This window comes from Opisthorchis viverrini (assembly GCF_000715545.1).
Source record: "Opisthorchis viverrini unplaced genomic scaffold opera_v5_76, whole genome shotgun sequence".
Classification (NCBI taxonomy): Eukaryota; Metazoa; Platyhelminthes; class Trematoda; order Opisthorchiida; family Opisthorchiidae; genus Opisthorchis; species Opisthorchis viverrini.
In genome coordinates, this window is record NW_008751730.1 from 260674 (window position 1) to 278401 (window position 17728).

General features: G+C 43.5%; 1 protein-coding gene across 1 annotated transcript in view; it reads left to right on the plus strand.

The window, feature by feature from the left end:
- Positions 1 to 17728, plus strand: part of T265_13513 (hypothetical protein) — a gene marked incomplete at both ends in the record, with an annotated part of 35561 nt that overhangs the window by 6306 nt on the left and 11527 nt on the right. The window contains 4 exons of the mRNA XM_009169238.1: positions 2239 to 2694; positions 6508 to 6660; positions 9746 to 9976; positions 15463 to 15693. Of these exons, the coding sequence (XP_009167502.1) occupies positions 2239 to 2694; positions 6508 to 6660; positions 9746 to 9976; positions 15463 to 15693 (1071 nt within the window). The remainder of the gene's footprint in view (positions 1 to 2238; positions 2695 to 6507; positions 6661 to 9745; positions 9977 to 15462; positions 15694 to 17728) is intronic.

Here is a 17728-nt window from a genome sequence, read left to right on the forward strand (position 1 = left end):
GGATCGATATTTGTATTTCAAACAATTGCCGAGCCAGTGGTAATGATAGGTCAGCAGCTGTGATATTGATCATTTCCGAAAACAAGCTTTTTTCTACAGAAGTGTCAAGCTACTCATAAGTTTGCTGTGTACCGTGTATCAGTCGGTACGATATTCAAGATATTTTAGTCTTTTCTAGGAGAAAACTCACGTGGTTGCTGTCAAAGAGATTTCATATTTGTAAGTAGTTTCCTCCAGGAACACAAACTGCGATATCTCAAATATCGTATTAATTGTAAGATGAGGCGACCCGTGTGTAGCATATTTACTGAAAAATAGCACAGACAATGAAGAATCAGCTGGTATTCCGTTCAGCCTCCCGTGAGAACCAAAATGATTTGCAAATGAGTGTACTTGTCGAAGTCTCTTTGATTTGGTTACAAGTAGAACATAAAGTTGACGGGATTTCACCCAGCTGATGAGCCTCGAGAAGGGCGAAACCGGTCGTGGGTTATCGAGGAGCTCTCAGCAACCTTGTGAGTAGTCTCCTTTATTATGCCATGCCAACTAAAATATCAAGCAGTTAGATGAAGCACATTGAGTAGAGCCGGATCTTTCTAAACAAAAGATCTATCTGGTTTGAGTCTTCTAGTCTCCTTTATGAAATTATGCCAACTAAAATATCAAGCAGTTAGATGAAGCACATTGAGTAGAGCCGGATCTTTCTAAACAAAAGATCTATCTGGTTTTATTTGAGTCTTCTATCGAAACCAAATTCATGCGTGAATGACAGTATACGCCTGCGCGGTCTTCGGTGTGAATCTTTCACGATGCGTGTCTTGCAAGAATGGAGAAATCGGCTCATCGTCAGGGAAACACGCGATCGTTCCAATCAGTCACGTGACTGACACTAAAACTACTCAACCGCTCTCAGGAGCCAGATGTTCCGGGCAGATCTTTGTGACTTCTTTCTGCTTAGTCGGGGTAACGGAGTCTTCTTGAGTCTGAACAAAATGCGGTTTTACACACAGTTGGTTAAGTTTGAAAGCAGGTTCCGAACGGCACCAACCCAGTGCCAGGATAAATGTCTGATTTCCAAGACCCGAATGAGATAGAGACCCAAGGACTCATCGTTGTTCGACCAATATTGTCTTCATTCATCCTGCCAAGGCCAGTCTATTCTTTGACCGATACATAGCCGACGTGGATCGACGCGTGTAATTACGTGTCATCGCAGGTTGTATTAGCCGTGCTAGAGTTATCATGGAGGCTGTGATAAGCCAAACGGAACAGGAGGTTGCATGCTCAAAAACGAACGTTTTCGATTCCGTCCTGAGCTGAAAAGAAAATGCGACCACGTGCTGAGTTGGAAGGGTTCCCTTCGGAACTTTACCAGAAGCAGCCAAAGTGAAACCCATTCAACTGGAGTTAGTTCCTTGTCACCTGTGACGGAGTGCATCAAGGTCTACTTCAGGTAAATGAGTAGAACCACTTTTAAAGCTATGCAAGTGTTCTACAACCGAATCGGGACAAATTCATCGTACTACAAGAGTGAGAGAACGGGTTTCCAAGAAAATCACAATTTTTGCTGGTCTCGAGGGTAGTGCTCACTACTCAGATTGAGTAGTGTATGCTGGCGACTGAAAATAAAAAGGTCGTGACCTTGCCCCTAAAGTTGGCCACGTTGAAACACAATCCTCAGTGACCGACGGAGTCCAATATAGGAGGCCGGCTGTACTTCCATTTGTGCAGACGGCACTCCATCAGGAATGACTATGTTTACTGATTTTATGCCAGGCGCTGCTGTCCTCAGCACGCGGTAATAGTCAGACGAAAGGTTAGTTTATACCGGTAACTTAAATATGAATTTGAGGGGATTTCGGACACACAAAAACAGGGTCTTGGGTCCGAGGGAACTTGGACCTGTCAGATGTAAGCCCAAAGAAAAACGTCTTATAGGGTATCCTGTGTTTTAAAGGTCTGTTTGTTGTTCAATTCTATCCGAAATGTCGCAAAATGTTACTGCTGCTGGCTACTGAGTCTGTCGGTGAATTCTGTCTAATGAAACTCTGAGACGCTGGTGTTTTTCTGCCGTTTTCTTCAAGTTAAGAGGGACTTACGCTTTGGACGAATATTCTGGAAGCACATGTTTCTCAGGATATGTATCAATCGTCTTAACTAAATGCTTCATACTGTCGAACTGTCAAGCATTCAAACGGATTGCAAAATTCTTCTTCATTGGTTGTTTTCACTTTTCAGGACTGCCAAAATTCATCAAAGAGCCACCCGGAGTGGTATACTATTCATCAGCTGACTGGAAAGGAGGTGGGCAGCACGTGATCAATGCTGAGCTGGAAACCACTGTCTACCCGTTCAACTCCACTCTCTCCGTGGCCGCCGCTTACAAAGATAGTCCGGAACATCACATTCAGTTACCCATATTACGGTTGATCGGGGACCGTGATCAACATGGACTACGTGATTCGCCTAGCCAACCGTATGCCAGCCTCATACCTGTCACACAGTCCGCCTCATTTCCACCGCAAAATCCCAGCACTTTACTACGACTGGGGCTGTTCCCTTCCACACCAACCTCCGATCATCAATCTTGGTTGATTAAAGTGTACAACCTGTTTCCAAATATGATTCTGTATTTACTACTCAGCACTGAGTTGGGCACAATCAGGACTCGACCCATTCGGCTCATTCCGATTGGTAAGTTCCTCATAAAAAAATAAACGAAATATTTGAAAAGCGCACTCATTTGCATATTAATTTGATTTCGACGGAAGACCCACTTGAAACGCAGCCGAATCTCTTTTTTTCTGATGTTCTCGTACCAAGCCGCCTCATGTTCCAGCTAGTACGTTTTTGGCGATATGGGTGCAACACACTACTCACGAGGTCACTGAAGGTTCTTCGACAGCCAATCAGCCAATCGATGCATTCCCCCAATTTCCGCAAGCCTTATATTCTACTCAAAGAATAAAACCAAACACGGGAAGTGCTACTGGGATCAAGTGGCCCTCCCTTAAAAAACAAATTGGTACGCAAGTGAGCGCATTTCGCTCATTTTTTTCAGCAATTTGGCTTCAAGAAGAGCATGTATGTGAAGCCAATATGCGCTAAAATTGGAGAAAATTACCGGTAGTGCGGAACTTACAAAACTCTAGAGATCGCGACCTCCCTGCTAGCGACCAAATCGTTAGAATATGATCGGTTGATGAGCTGGGTGGTGAGCTGGGGATATAGCACCACAAACCGTCCAACCTCGTGAGCCCCATCACGTTGTAACACATGATGACTGATTCCTTGATGCAAGGTAAAAAACAGCATTGAAATGTTACCAAACCTCATCCGTCATGTTTGTGAGTCGCCAAACGTCTTGTGTACCCGCGGCATGGTCAATATATCCAAGCTCAAGTGCTTCATTTCTATGCGTTTCACTTATTCTTGTGATGTTTTGTCACGACTTACGTGAGTGAAATATTTACGTAGACTATCAAAACACTTCCACCGTAGGAAGCCGACCTTTTTCAAAACAAGCCAAAGTTTATTCAGGCGGATTTTTCCCCGGCATGCTTGCGCAAACAAGTCATGGGAACCAACAGTTTATTTACCACTGGCTTGGAATGCAAATGCGTTTTCAGATTGGGTGATGAGCGCCAAAAAGGGCAAAACCAGCCGTGGACTGAAGAAGAGATTTCAGCAACCTTGTGAGTAGTTTCCTTTACGAAAATATACTGCTAATTCTCGAATATCATGCCAACTGAAACATGAGGCGGCCTGTGTGCAGCGCACTGAATTGTAGAATATCATAAACGAGAGATTCAGTTGAGTCTCTCGTGAAAGCCCAACTGGTTTGCAACTGAGTGTATATCTCAAAAACAGTGCATTTTGGGTTCAAGTAGAACATAAGTTTGACGGAAACTCGGGGACTGCGCCTACCTGATGAGCCCCAAGAAGGGCGAAACCAGTCGTGGGCTGTCGAAGAGTTTTCAGTAACCTTGTGAGTAGTTTCTAATATCGTACCAATTTAAAGATGGAGCGGCGACCTTTGTGTAGCACATCCGGTTGAAGAACATCCGATTGGGGAGCGAGGATGGCTTCCAATTACTACTCATCATTGTCAGTAGTATGAGGAGATTATGGAATGTATCACTCAAGATTTCACCCAGTCATTGCAGTTGCTTTATACCGCATTTCATCGCATTTTGAAATCACCAACAAGATCTTGAATTTTCAGGGAGATTCGAGTGGTTAAACACTAAATCGTCCCTCAAAAGCGATTGATACGCAGCGTGATTAACTCTGAGTTATATGTATATATATGAATATATAGTGGGATTTATGCATATATAATGTGATTTCTAAAGTGTTGGATGAATGACACCTTACCCGGTCACACTGCTGATACCCCAACCGTTTAGTCTTCAACAACCAGCGATGAGGTCAAGAACCCGAATGTTGCTGGAGGTTGCTGAGTTGCGCGATATTGATCAACCTCAGTAAGAAGGAAGCAGTTGTACTGTGTCTCTCGGTTTATCGATATAAATCGGCTTCTCCCACAGGATGAAATCTTTATTGAAAAACACCTCGTTTTTGTTTGAGGTGCACAGCTGGTCAGTGCGATCAGGAATATGACAGGTGTTTGCAATGGCGGTCGTTCGATTGAAAGGATTTCTTTAGCGAATAGTCAGGGCATGCTGCAATTTCTTATTCACTTGACTTAAATTTCAAGTATCTAGCACCATTAAAGAAGCACAGACGAGACTCAGACACCTTCCAACCACAGTGTCAGACAATTTCTGTGTTGGCACAACAAGTGAATGATTCCGGCTGCGTATCCTGACAAGCTAGTGACTTACTTGTTGACTCAGGTGATAATCGTGATTGTCGGTTTGTGCTCCAAGCTGAGCCATCGCTATAAAAGAACAAAACGCGGTTAATCTGCATGCAATCCGCATGGAACAACGTCTTGTCGTACTCACCAGACTGCCAATCATTTTCTGCGAATGCAAACTGTGGAAAAGATCAAGAACAAGTCTCTAGCAGAGAGCCGTTGAGTTGGAAGTTACTGTCTGTTCAACCTAATTCAGCACAGGTCTGACTAACGGGGAATCTAAACAGGTGGCGTTATCGATGTGTTCTCCCGCTTTTCGTTTGTGCTTAGACACGGTTGTCTCTGAGTTCCCCTAGATACCTTCACAACAAGGGTCCTTAGGGAACCGGTTGCAAGGTTGCTGAAAATTGGGTGAGGAATTTCCTTCCGGTATATATACTGCGATATCACTAATGTCATATCAATTGAGATAGCTGAGTGACTACTGGCCGGAAGGACCGTGGTTCGAACCCAACCTTAGCATTTCAACTGCTAGTGTCCAGGCTTGGCCAACCTGACGGTGTGTTGGCGTTTTCTTTGGGTGGTATGGCAGCTAAGCACCGAAAGGACGTTACAGCTAAACGCTCCGCTTTTACCAACTGACCTATGAGGTAGTCTTTGTGCGGCACATTCATTTGAAGAGTAGCATAGACGAAAAATTTAGCTAAGTCGCTCTTTAAAAATCAAACTGGTGCCTACATCATCGCGAACTAATTTGAAGGTTTTAATTATCGCATTTGTGTTTGTTCACTCTCACTCGAAATTTACCACACCTATGTTTGTTTTACACCTTGTAGTCTGAAGTGTCCGCTCAGCCTGCGGGCATAGCAACAGTGCGAATGATCCATTCACTTATCGATGTGACCGAAGTGGGGAACGGGTGACATCTGTTGCATCGATTAGCTACGTTGCCCTCCTGTTTGGTCTGAGATCCCATCATGCGCTTTATGGTCTCCGGGGTTCTGGGTATGCAGGGAGTTCGCGCGAACAGACAGATTGTGGTTTTAGACGATGGTTCTCCGTTGAGGACTGAAATGGTTTTGCTTGTACCAGTTTTACTCTCGGCAGGGTTACGTGGCATTCGGGTGAAAACGTGACTGTTATTCTTGGGCTTTCACGCCACTAGAGCCCTAACAGATGGTGCATCTTGAGTATTACACTCCTGTTCCAATCTTGAGACTAAAAGGTCTAATGGGCTGTATCAATGGCGGATATCCAAACTGTGTTTGTTCACAAATTTTTAGGAAACTACGGGATCCAAACAATTCATAGATAAGAACATTTCTGAAAACTAAACTATCAGCCCCGTGACCATTAAATATCTAGCTGAATGTCTTTGTGCAAGTTCTCCTGTGTGTCCAAAACAATTTTATTGATTTGTTTACTTTTCATTCGATATATGCGCAGTTATAATTGTAGCCCAGGGAGCAATTTGAAACCAAATCGAATGATGAGATACTAATCAGCCTGCTATGTTCGGTTTTGAGTATTTTTGGCCAGGTGCACACATGTGTCCTAGTTGGACTGGCTTTTTTTCAGGCGCTACTTTATCAAATAAGACTTCCTGCCTTTATTCATAGTTACTTGTTCGGTTCGATTCCTCCCCACCACAACCCCGACCCCACCTCTTTGTTTGGAACCTTCAGAACTTCCACGTTTTCCACGCTATGCCGACGAACGTCTGTCAGTGTTAATTGGCAATACCGGACGCGTGATATGTCATCTGCCTCGATCCCAACCCAGCCTACCCGCGGTGAACTTCTACCATAACGGCAAACAAATTGACATGCTGACAGAAGGTGAGCGTTTCACAGGTGTGCTGATTCATCTTTCACAAGAATCGAATGTAATACGCCCGTGTTTGTGTGTGTTGTCGCGTTGGATAATAGGCCTTTTAAAGACTGTATTTACCGTTGAAGGCCCCCAAGAACATGGGCTACATGGGTTTTGAACCGTAGTGGTCGTGACAATCGGCTTGTCAAGAAACCGTCAACACAAATCCTCTTGGGTAGTAAAGCATACATTATGGACGACGCTCCTGTTGTGTACGTCTGTATGCTAAGAGGCCAGCAAAACCGACCGCATGTAAAAATACTATGAATGCCACTCAAAAGGGGTATGGACGATAATGGCATTGTCAGTGATGGTGATTCACTCTTCATCTTGGCTTGCATTGCTGGCAAAGGATACAGATCGCAGGTTGTGACACGAGGGTAGAGCCTCCTCATTGACTTTTCGTTTCAATCGGAATTCGCTTGATTGGCCAAAACCACTGTATTTTCGCCAATTTTTTTGCGGAAAACACGTTTCCAATGGCATCGAATTATCCTGCTGATCAATCCGGTCAATTTAAAAGAAACGCCGCAAATGATGTTTCTGCCGAAATAGAACAAATGCGACAATAGTTCCCAGGCTAACTAACGGATTTCTCCATTTTGATCCCTTGTCGATGTTGGACGCCTCTGATCCTCTGGGAGCACATCCATCCGAAATCGATTGATTTTCACAAGAACCTGAAACATGACGGTTTTCTAGAGCTAGCTATTGAGAATTTCAACACTGTGAAACAAAACAAAACGGAATTTCAATGTAAATTGAGTGAACCTACTAAATTTGAAATTCCTCTAGGAATCTGTTCCAGTGTGACGTCAGTACTTTTCACCAAAAACACGCTTTGTTTCTGTTCAACTTTTTACCACCGAAATATGTAAGTTCGCTGTTTTTGACTGACCGTGTAGCGGCGTCTTACGGTAACTGTTCCGAAGCAGTACAAATACGCTCCTAATATAACAGTTGTTTGGCGGAAAATCTTATCAACTGGTTATAAAAACTCGTGTTGTCTGATGAGCGCGAATAAGGGCGGAGCAGCTAGTGGGCTGTCTAGAGTTTTCTCCTTCATCATGAGTGAATATCGTTCTCCCTGAAACGTGCGTTAGCTGTGGCCTGAACTAGGTTTTCACATTTTAGACTGTCAACACTACTTGAGCGAATGTCACTGATTATCGACTTGGTAAAGACTGATCGACAAGACTATCCAGTGATCGATATGATCGATCTACATGCAGCCAACCAATGTTCACCCCTGTGTCTACTTCAAAGACCTAAAATCATCATTTTCCGGAAACCACGTAGGGAGACATAATACCAGGGAATTGTTTGCCTGTTCATACAATGATTCAGTTCTTTGCTTTAAGGCTGTTTGTCGGTAAACGTGATTCATATATTGATATCTATCTCTTGTTGGAGCTAGGATGTAAGTGCCGGGTTGCCAGGTTGTAATAACCACAAAGTGTGTTGACAACACTATGTAGGGCTGTTGTTTTGTGCGTTACTAGACCGGAAATGTTCTCATGGATACCCCGTCGCACAATACTACTTGTCAGCCAGGCGGACAGACAACCGAGAACAACAAGGACGCTTGTCAAGATGGCCAATGCTAATTGGGAAAGTAGGGTGTCTCGTCTCTACAAAGCTTCGCCTTTTGGATCTTTTGCCGCTGTCTGGTACAATGCGACATTTTCCACTCACATATCTCCTCAGTGATTTGTTTTGATCGATAATTCAAAGTCTGTCGGAAAGTATACAATCCGTACAACGTTTTTTTTACTACAGTACACTTTACACTTTCTTGTTTTTGCCAGATGACATGATTCAAACAAGGTATTGATTTTATCCCAGGGACATGATTCAAACAAGGTATTGATTTTATTGCAAAACTGAAAACAAAATATTCAGGGAAAGGTTATCTTGATTCAGTAAAAGGCAATTTTTATTCAAACATTAGCGAGGATGACAAAAACTGAGCGTAATTCGTGACGGTTGCCTGCATCTGAGGCTTACGTTCAAACCTGTGCCCAGAGTGGCTGCCTATACTTAACAAACAGTACTCATTTATTTCAAAAGGGTTCTTGGAGGGGCCTGATCCGAAATATCTTTTTTGTAATTGTGGATGTAACTCGGATTCCAGAAGTGACAGAATAAGTTTGTCGCGGACTTAAAACATGTGACCCGTATCCACATGGGTCCCATATTTTATCTGGACTACTTGATATTGATCTGGCAGGTTCCTAAGAGTTGGTTTCTGCTTCTGTAAAATGAATTATTTACATAATCTCCACGTTTATCTTTAGCCTATGGCTATAGGTGTCACTGTTTTTCGTAGTTCTGGGACTTCAGTTCAATGTATCAGCTATGCGCCGTTTACCAAGTGTACAATGAATTATTTACATAATCTCCACGTTTACCTTTAGCGTATGGCTTTAGGTGTCCCTGTTTGTCGTAGTTCTGGAACTTCAATTCAATGTATCAGCTATGCACCATTTACCAAGTGTAAGTTGGTTCACCGGAAAGCTGGAGTGTGGGACATACAGCCAAGCTTCGGAAGCGATGGCATGTCCAGTTAGTTTAGGAACTGGGTAGTCACGCATTGAACGTGATAGCTTTGATGCCACTGACTATGTGATCGAGCCATTTCTGTTGATGTGATTAACCAGTAATGAGCTGAGTCCTGTGGCACCCATCCAGTGGTTGTCAACCCAGTTTCGTACTTAGTTGAGAGGTTACATAGTGTCCATCTGTTGGTCGCTTCCACTCGCGGCATGGTTGGACGAAGAGAACAGCATCAAGTAGACAGTCTTCTGGCATGTGGAGTACAGGTCTTAATCAGTTTAAACAATGAGTTGTGAGTCTATCGTGGGCAAATTCCTTCTTCGTAAAACCATCTGACACCAAAGTTCCCTGCCGACCAAGAAAGTTATTGGTTACACGCTCTTTTTTGTGGGGTCGTTAACCCTACGGGAAAGGTAACATCATATAACCCTCTGCGATTTATTTGAAAATTGTTTTACTAACTAACAATCATGTGCGACTTTCCCCTGTCCTCAGCATCCCGCTATCGATTGGTCTACGTCGGTGGTGACGGATCAGGAACTCCGTGGTCTTCGGGCAGATCAAGAGGTCCCAGGCGCGATCCTCTGTTTTGGCAGCAAATGCCCAGTGCTGTCATCCTATTCATCCACCCTCTGGAGCTGTCCGACAGTGGAGAATACAGGTGTGAAGCACAACTGATGGAGCAGGTCATCATGGCCGAACAGAAGACCGTGTTGAACGTCACAAGTGAGATCCTTTGTGTGTTGTTTTGCAACATAACCGAACGGCTAGAACCCCTGACGCCAAAAACGATGCAAAAGTAACTCAAGGTTGAACTTATTTACCAAGGACAAGTGACTCACGCAACCTCCGGGGGGTGTGGGGAGCTGATGAGTTCAAAACAGTAAGCACTAACTTCTATTGACCTTGACACGCCAATGTAGAAGACTGAATGAATGTCCCCTTTATCATCATGGTATCACTGTCAGACGGATCGATGGGTCAAGTAACCCTGACAAACTTTGAATCCGGCATTTGGAAGCATCCACATTTCGGCAGCTCGGAGATCGAAATCAAAACAAAGTGAACTACATAGTCAGTAACGCAGCATGAGATCATGAGGGATATTTAAACATCTTTACTTGAGCTTGCTCATTCAGATAATTTTCGTCTATGCAGGGAAGCCGAAGCTGAGAATAAACCATTCGAATACAAGTGACTGATCAGCAGTGCGAATAAGGCAGGATAAATTGCCGCTCAACGCCCAAACAAGAAGTCCACATCACGTGATCATTCCTCGATTGACTTTGTCTAAGTTCATACTATACAGAGTGTCGGTCAGCTGACCGGAGGTTTTAGTATTCGGCTACTAGCCAAGAGTTTGTCAGCTAGGATATGTTCGCAGACTCGTGAGATTCGCACTGCGGATTAGTTCCGATAGAGATAAAACGACGGTGATACAATACCTCCCAATATTTCTGTATGAATGCCGCCCCTGGTGCTTGAAAAGTGCTCCAGAAACCTTGTTTTTGCAGCAACCCCCCTATCAGTAAAATGAAGAAGGCCTTCGTTGCGGAGGTATTTATTGGAGAACACCAACTGAACAGATATAAACTATTGGACAGAAAAACAAGACTCTCATAAAAACTGAATATCCGTCTTCTTCTTGAAAGCGTCTTCCTAAACTTTCCTGAATATTCATCGACTGCTACTCAAATGCAAACGAATGCTACAAAGCAATTTCACAAATTACATAATAAATCACACTTTCCAATATATGCGAAGCGGAGTTACGAGAAGCCACATACTGCTCGCGTGCCAAATCAGTAGTATCCGCCGTTACATTAGCAGGTCTTCAAACTACCATTTCAGAGTCTGAACACTCCACATGTAGCAGTTTGTTTGTCTAGAGTGGCGAGGTTCGTGTATAGACTTTCGAACCAAAAGCTGAACACAGCTCAGGCTTGCGAACTTATGCAACGGGTAGTCGATACGATGAACACGGGAATGCACCATAGTAACCGTAAACTGGTCTGCCAAACGTCGCGATATTTCATCTCAGCATACAGAATCTCTCACTGAGGGTGACCACCTTAACTCATGTGTTTGTCTCCTTCAAATTCGCCCGGAGCAGCTCATTTGTTTAGCGCTTGCTTTGCTTGAATTAGTTTGGAACCTTGTCACAGACCCGCAATTCACGAAATTGATAGTTTCTACCTGATAACACAAAACGGTGTCCGAAGATTCATCAGAATATTGTTTGCTCGAGTGCTTTCATTGGTGATAGTTTGTCAGCTAGGATATGTTCGCAGACTCGTGAGATTCGCACTGCGGATTAGTTCCGATAGAGATAAAACGGCGGTGATACAATACCCCCCAATATTTCTGTATGAATGCCGCCCCTGGTGCTTGAAAAGTGCTCCAGAAACCTTGTTTTTGCAGCAACCCCCCTATCAGTAAAATGAAGAAGGCCTTCGTTGCGGAGGTATTTATTGGAGAACACCAACTGAACAGATATAAACTATTGGACAGAAAAACAAGACTCTCATAAAAACTGAATATCCGTCTTCTTCTTGAAAGCGTCTTCCTAAACTTTCCTGAATATTCATCGACTGCTACTCAAATGCAAACGAATGCTACAAAGCAATTTCACAAATTCCATAATAAATCACACTTTCCAATATATGCGAAGCGGAGTTACGAAAAGCCACATACTACTCGCGTGCCAAATCAGTAGTATCCGCCGTTACATTAGCAGGTCTTCAAACTACCATTTCAGAGTCTGAACACTCCACATGTAGCAGTTTGTTTGTCTAGAGTGGCGAGGTTCGTGTATAGACTTTCGAACCAAAAGCTGAACACAGCTCAGGCTTGCGAACTTATGCAACGGGTAGTCGATACGATGAACACGGGAATGCACCATAGTAACCGTAAACTGGTCTGCCAAACGTCGCGATATTTCATCTCAGCATACAGAATCTCTCACTGAGGGTGACCACCTTAACTCATGTGTTTGTCTCCTTCAAATTCGCCCGGAGCAGCTCATTTGTTTAGCGCTTGCTTTGCTTGAATTAGTTTGGAACCTTGTCACAGACCCGCAATTCACGAAATTGATAGTTTCTACCTGATAACACAAAACGGTGTCCGAAGATTCATCAGAATATTGTTTGCTCGAGTGCTTTCATTGGTGATTGATCACGAGGTCGTTCACCTGTTTCCCGAGCTTGACAATAAGCTTGCAAGTGATTCGTCAGCAATCGAGGAGACATCATTAGGTGCGCTTGAATGGGCCATTCCTTCACTGGCATGTATATACCTTTAAGGGATCACCTTGCTTCTAGTTGGTTCTTCAAGTATATTCATATCAGGTTGCCGCTAGAGAAAGTGGACCGACCCCCTACTAATTACGTCACCAAGACTGATGACGTCTGACGTCTGATCTGGCCAACAGATTAATCAATAGACATGATATCTGTCGGCACATGGGAACGAATACCCCGGTTACGTTGAAAAAAGACATCACAAACGATTAAAACGGCGGCTCTAATGATGGTACCCATCTTCAGAATTGTAATGTCGGGGTCTCAGTTTCCAGGAATTTCACTCAGAGCTTGGCAGTTTAAACCAAGTTCTGGAGAAGAACATTATCGTTGTCTGTGATGAGGCCACCAGAATGACAGAATTTATTTTGACCAGGCACTTTCATGCATAAACTGCATGTTATAAGATCTAAAGTTCACCCAAGAACATATGCACTCGTTTGGTTGTTCTTCGATTATCGACTGATCCTTGAGGGGTCATTAACTGCGCTGAGCAATCCGTGAGATACAGCAAATGGAACGTCCCACAAAACAATGCACTTTCAGATTGGGCAGAATTTTAAAAAAACTTCCTGATGGACCCAATTAGTTCTGCTCAATTCAGAGCAAAGTCCCAGATTCACTCCCATCGTCCTAATTTGCATCGGACTGATGTTCAAACCACTGATGGACAGACCAGCTAAAACCAGGATGACAAGATCAAAACTTTTCTGGACAGAGGTAAAAAAGCAGTAATGCGTGATGTTGATTCGAAATGACGGCTTCACTGTTCCACAGCTGAAAGTTAAATTTTCCTCGGGAAAAATATCTAGCTAACTCAGCATCGGAATTCACCAAAAAATCGACATTTTTGACGTGTTGTATTTTTGCAACATGCAGACAGGTGAGTTTTATACGTGGCTGAGACCAGACTGTCTCCAAACTGTCAGTATTGCTTATGTTTGAGTGTGTAGTCCATTATGCGAGCACATGTGATTGCTAGGATGGCGAAAGTGTGTTTGGGGTAACCAAGTGATGAGTGAATTTTTTTCGAGCGTTATTGTCCGCGGGACAGTTTTGAAAGTCGTATTTCTGAGAAAATGTATGAGTATACTAATCTCTTCGACGTCTGTTGAGTGAGTCCACGTGAAATAGGTTCTCCAGTTTGTCTCGGATAGAAATGATCTGATTGCCCGTTGTTGTAAACTTTGATTTTGTTAGAGGGTAAACTATCACAGGTTCTATTCATCCCTGAGGGAAATTCGAGTGAAGACAAACCTACTGCGAGCCAACACTATCATACCAGTTCTGTAGTCGATAAGACCAGGAAATGAAAGCTACCAGTTCAATAATAAACGGTCTGTAACCAGGGCGTCAGCTAAAGACTTTGTCTCAATTTTACATATAAGTATATCGATCGACAGAGTCGAACGGTTCGTGGTTCGAATCGTTAGGGAAGACCGGTCACAATGCTCAAGCGTGAAAACTTTCGATTGTCCATACTTACTTATTCAGGTGCATACAGTATTCGCTGTTGGTTCTTAGAACAAATGTCCGGTTCGGACTAGGCATCATGTGTGTTCTGACGCAGAGGGACCAACAGTTCAATGCGGCGATGTGGTTGGATCTCAGGTTGTTGAGGGAGGACAGCTAAGAACAAAAGTAGACTCACCAAATCTAGCACTCTACTCATAAGGTTGCTGAAATATCTTCTATAGCCCAGATCGATTCCACCCTACATGTTGGTGCAATCTTTAAGCTGTCCTGAACCTTATGTGCTACTCGAACCCTGTCGTGATACTTCGACTATTGTACCAACTGGAACAGGAGGCGGCCTCTTAAACGAGAGTTCCTGTCAAAACCAAATTAATGTGCAACATACGGAGAGAGAGGGCATTTGTCGAACGCGCGTGTATTCCGTTTGCTTCACACGGCACCAACTAATCACAATTTTACGATGAGTTCCAGCTGAATGTCCGATAAAAGTGTCTCGAACAAAATAAAGCAAAAGTTCCCTCAAAAATAGTTTGGTATGAATTGTCCGTATGCATGAAGTGGATCTGGTAGCATGTCCAGTCATTGACCAAGTACTTTTAGAATCCATCCACACGCAGTCTTCTAAATGCTGGGGGGAGAGATGGCTCAAGTGGTTAGAGCGCAAATTTACTGACCGGAAGGTCCGTGGTTCGAACCCGATCTCTGCATCTCGACTTCTCCTACCTAGGCTTGGGCAACCTGGCGGGATCCCATCCCTCGTGCTTCCTTCCAGTAGCTAGCGGCAGCTAGGCACCAAAAGGGTGTTACAGCTGAACGATCATTACTTATTTATCTACCAGCCGTCGGCTGCACGGAAATTCCTGTTCCTTTGTACGCCCCAGTCCTATTTACGTACCGCGGTCCCGGTCGTCCATGGTTTCGAAATCTTTCACCTTACACAATTCTACGGCATGATCTGCCAGCGGTTATCCTAGACATTTCGTGGTCTTTTACCACCAGGCCTTGTTTACCATGATGAGATGTCGTGATCTGCACTTTATTCATTTGTTTCATTTATTGCTGAACCATGGAATGAAGGGCAACCATTTACAGCTCAAGCCGTTTGCACAGCAGTCAAGATAAACACTGAAAAAATGTGAAAAAGCCTATGTGAGACTCCATCATACACGCTCATAGCTGTGTTACTGACCTCTTCAAACCTTATATCACGATGGTCACCACACTGACCATACCCAGGCTGTCATCGTCATCAGCAAGTAGACTGGCCTGCCGTTCTTACGGTCAGCTGCTGCAAGCAAGTTCATATCTTCAAACAATTTCGGTCGCCTAATCAATATGGTTGATTCCCAACAATATGGCTGCCGAATTAGTGCTGCAGTTGGATAAAAAATTACATTGTCATCAATACTTCCATTTCCCTCCCGCTATTCATTTCAGAACCGTTAGCGAAAGTCAAGGCAAGACTACAGTTCTCTGCAGATGATCCAGGACTCTCCTATCTATACGACATTTACATGTCCTCACAAATGGTGTCCGGAATCAGAACACTGAACGTCCCCGTGGGATTGAACTTGACGCTGTTTTGTTTGTTCGAAGGGGCACCCATCGTCCCCACGCGGTGGTACTACGACGGTGCGCATAAACATTTCAGAGAAGACTCGAATTTCGGTGAGTACAACTGTTCGATTGTCTTTTTGGTACTTATTGAAAGCAGGTCTAAATAACCAGTGTCAGATGAAAGAACAGTGTTTCACAGGCTCTCTATAAAGTACGCAATTCTTTATAACTAATCAGATTAAGTTAATTACAGGTGGAGTCGATAGAAAAAATGACTGACACAACATCCTAATTGCATTTTGGAGGATGGCAGTGAAGCTGTGATTCGGCTGTCTGGTTAGTCCGATCTAAACGAGCCTAGGCATACTTGCTTACACTCAGCGGCATCAATCAGTTATCAGACAGCTTGAAATTTAATTACCCGGCCCGGCTGATCGATAATGACGCTGGGACGTGGGACAAGCACGCATATGCGACGGTTCATTGTCCTAATCTAGGTCACGTGGTCACAACTTATTCAGTCATGAGTGAGTTCAATCAGAACTCAAAAGTATCTCATGCAGTTCAATGCAAATCATCTGTCATTATGACTCACGTGGTCATGCTATGTTGAGCAATCTTCAATTGAACTTCTTGTTGTTCATTCTGGTTGCTTTCAGCTTGGAAATGCTATTGAAAACATTTGTTTGACGCAACGTTAGAGAGACCGATGTGAATAGATATACCTACTACCAGACCTTCACCACATAAGGTTGACAGTTGGGAAGCGCGCGAATCTGTTCTTTTTTTCTTACAAATTTTTGTCCCGACCAAATTATTAATTATGGTAAGGGAAGTCGACAAATTCACTCATCCAGTGAGTACCTTCCCTTGTTGCTCTATCCAAAATGAGACGAATAAATCACGGATTTAGTATTCCGCTTGTTCACTGGGGTGTAAAGGAAACTACCGCTTGAGAGCTTTGAGCTTGCCGTCACTTGAAAATTGATGACAATAAATCACGGATTTAGTATTCCGCTTGTCTGGTTCGCTGGTGTGTACAGGCAACTTTGCTTGACAGCTTTGAGCTTGGCGTCACTTGAGAATTGATGATTACGCTACTCCGAAGCAGTAACAAATCAGATTGAGTATGTTTTGCTATTCGGCTTCTTGGATCCCCTGACCTGGGCGACCAATCAAAACAAATGAAACCAAGAAGGATGACAATATCGTCTGACAACCCGTGAAAGTCACTGAAAAATCTTGAAATATCATAATTTTTGCAGATGCACGCGCGAAAACCACCGTTTAGACGAGTTTACCGGCTACCTCATACATTACAAAGTTGAAACAGCAATCAAAATTCCTCTTTCTTTGCCCAGAATTCACTTTTTCAGAGCGGACAATCCTGCACTCCTATTTGCTAGGGCTTCTTCAGAAGAACGATTCTTTGTGATAGTTTGTCACGGCATTGCAATCCTAGAGGGAATTCTCCCACAAGTCCCTAGGGCACGTCACAGCTCGAATCCCCTCTGATACAACGAGCTGGCTCATCATCTTGAACAAGTGGTTTTGTTTGTCTAAGGTCTGTTCATCAAGACACGGGGTAACAAATCAATCAGTATGCCATAATCTGACGGCCGCGTTTCTATTGTATTCAATCAACATGAAATTCCAAATTTCAATGCATTGATTGGGACGCATACTTGTGATCCCTTTAATCCCGTGTATCCGACCTCCAAAAAAACGTTTTAGCACAACAACCGCGTTTTTGGAAAGTACTCCTGGACTCTGCCAACCTTTCTTTAATGACTCCACACGTTTTTCATCTGACTGACAACAGCTGTTCTGTTTTTCGAGAACATTAAAAAGGTGCCCCCTCTCATCAGAAAAATGAGTGTATGATGCATGAAACCTGCCTCAATACCTCTACTCGTTTTCGCCGTTTACGCAGAGTCAGGTAATGCAACAGTTCAATGCACTTTTTTGTATTTTCATGGACAATAACCGATGCTCATTTTTTTACTCTCTATTGAAACAAACGAACTGCCAAAATTGACTTAGCTGTCGCTCTGATTTTGTCGTGTCCACAGTGGCTGAGAGGCGATGTGTCAAAGTATGCAACGAAATACACTCGTTTTGTATCGAGTAAATATGCTGCGGTATC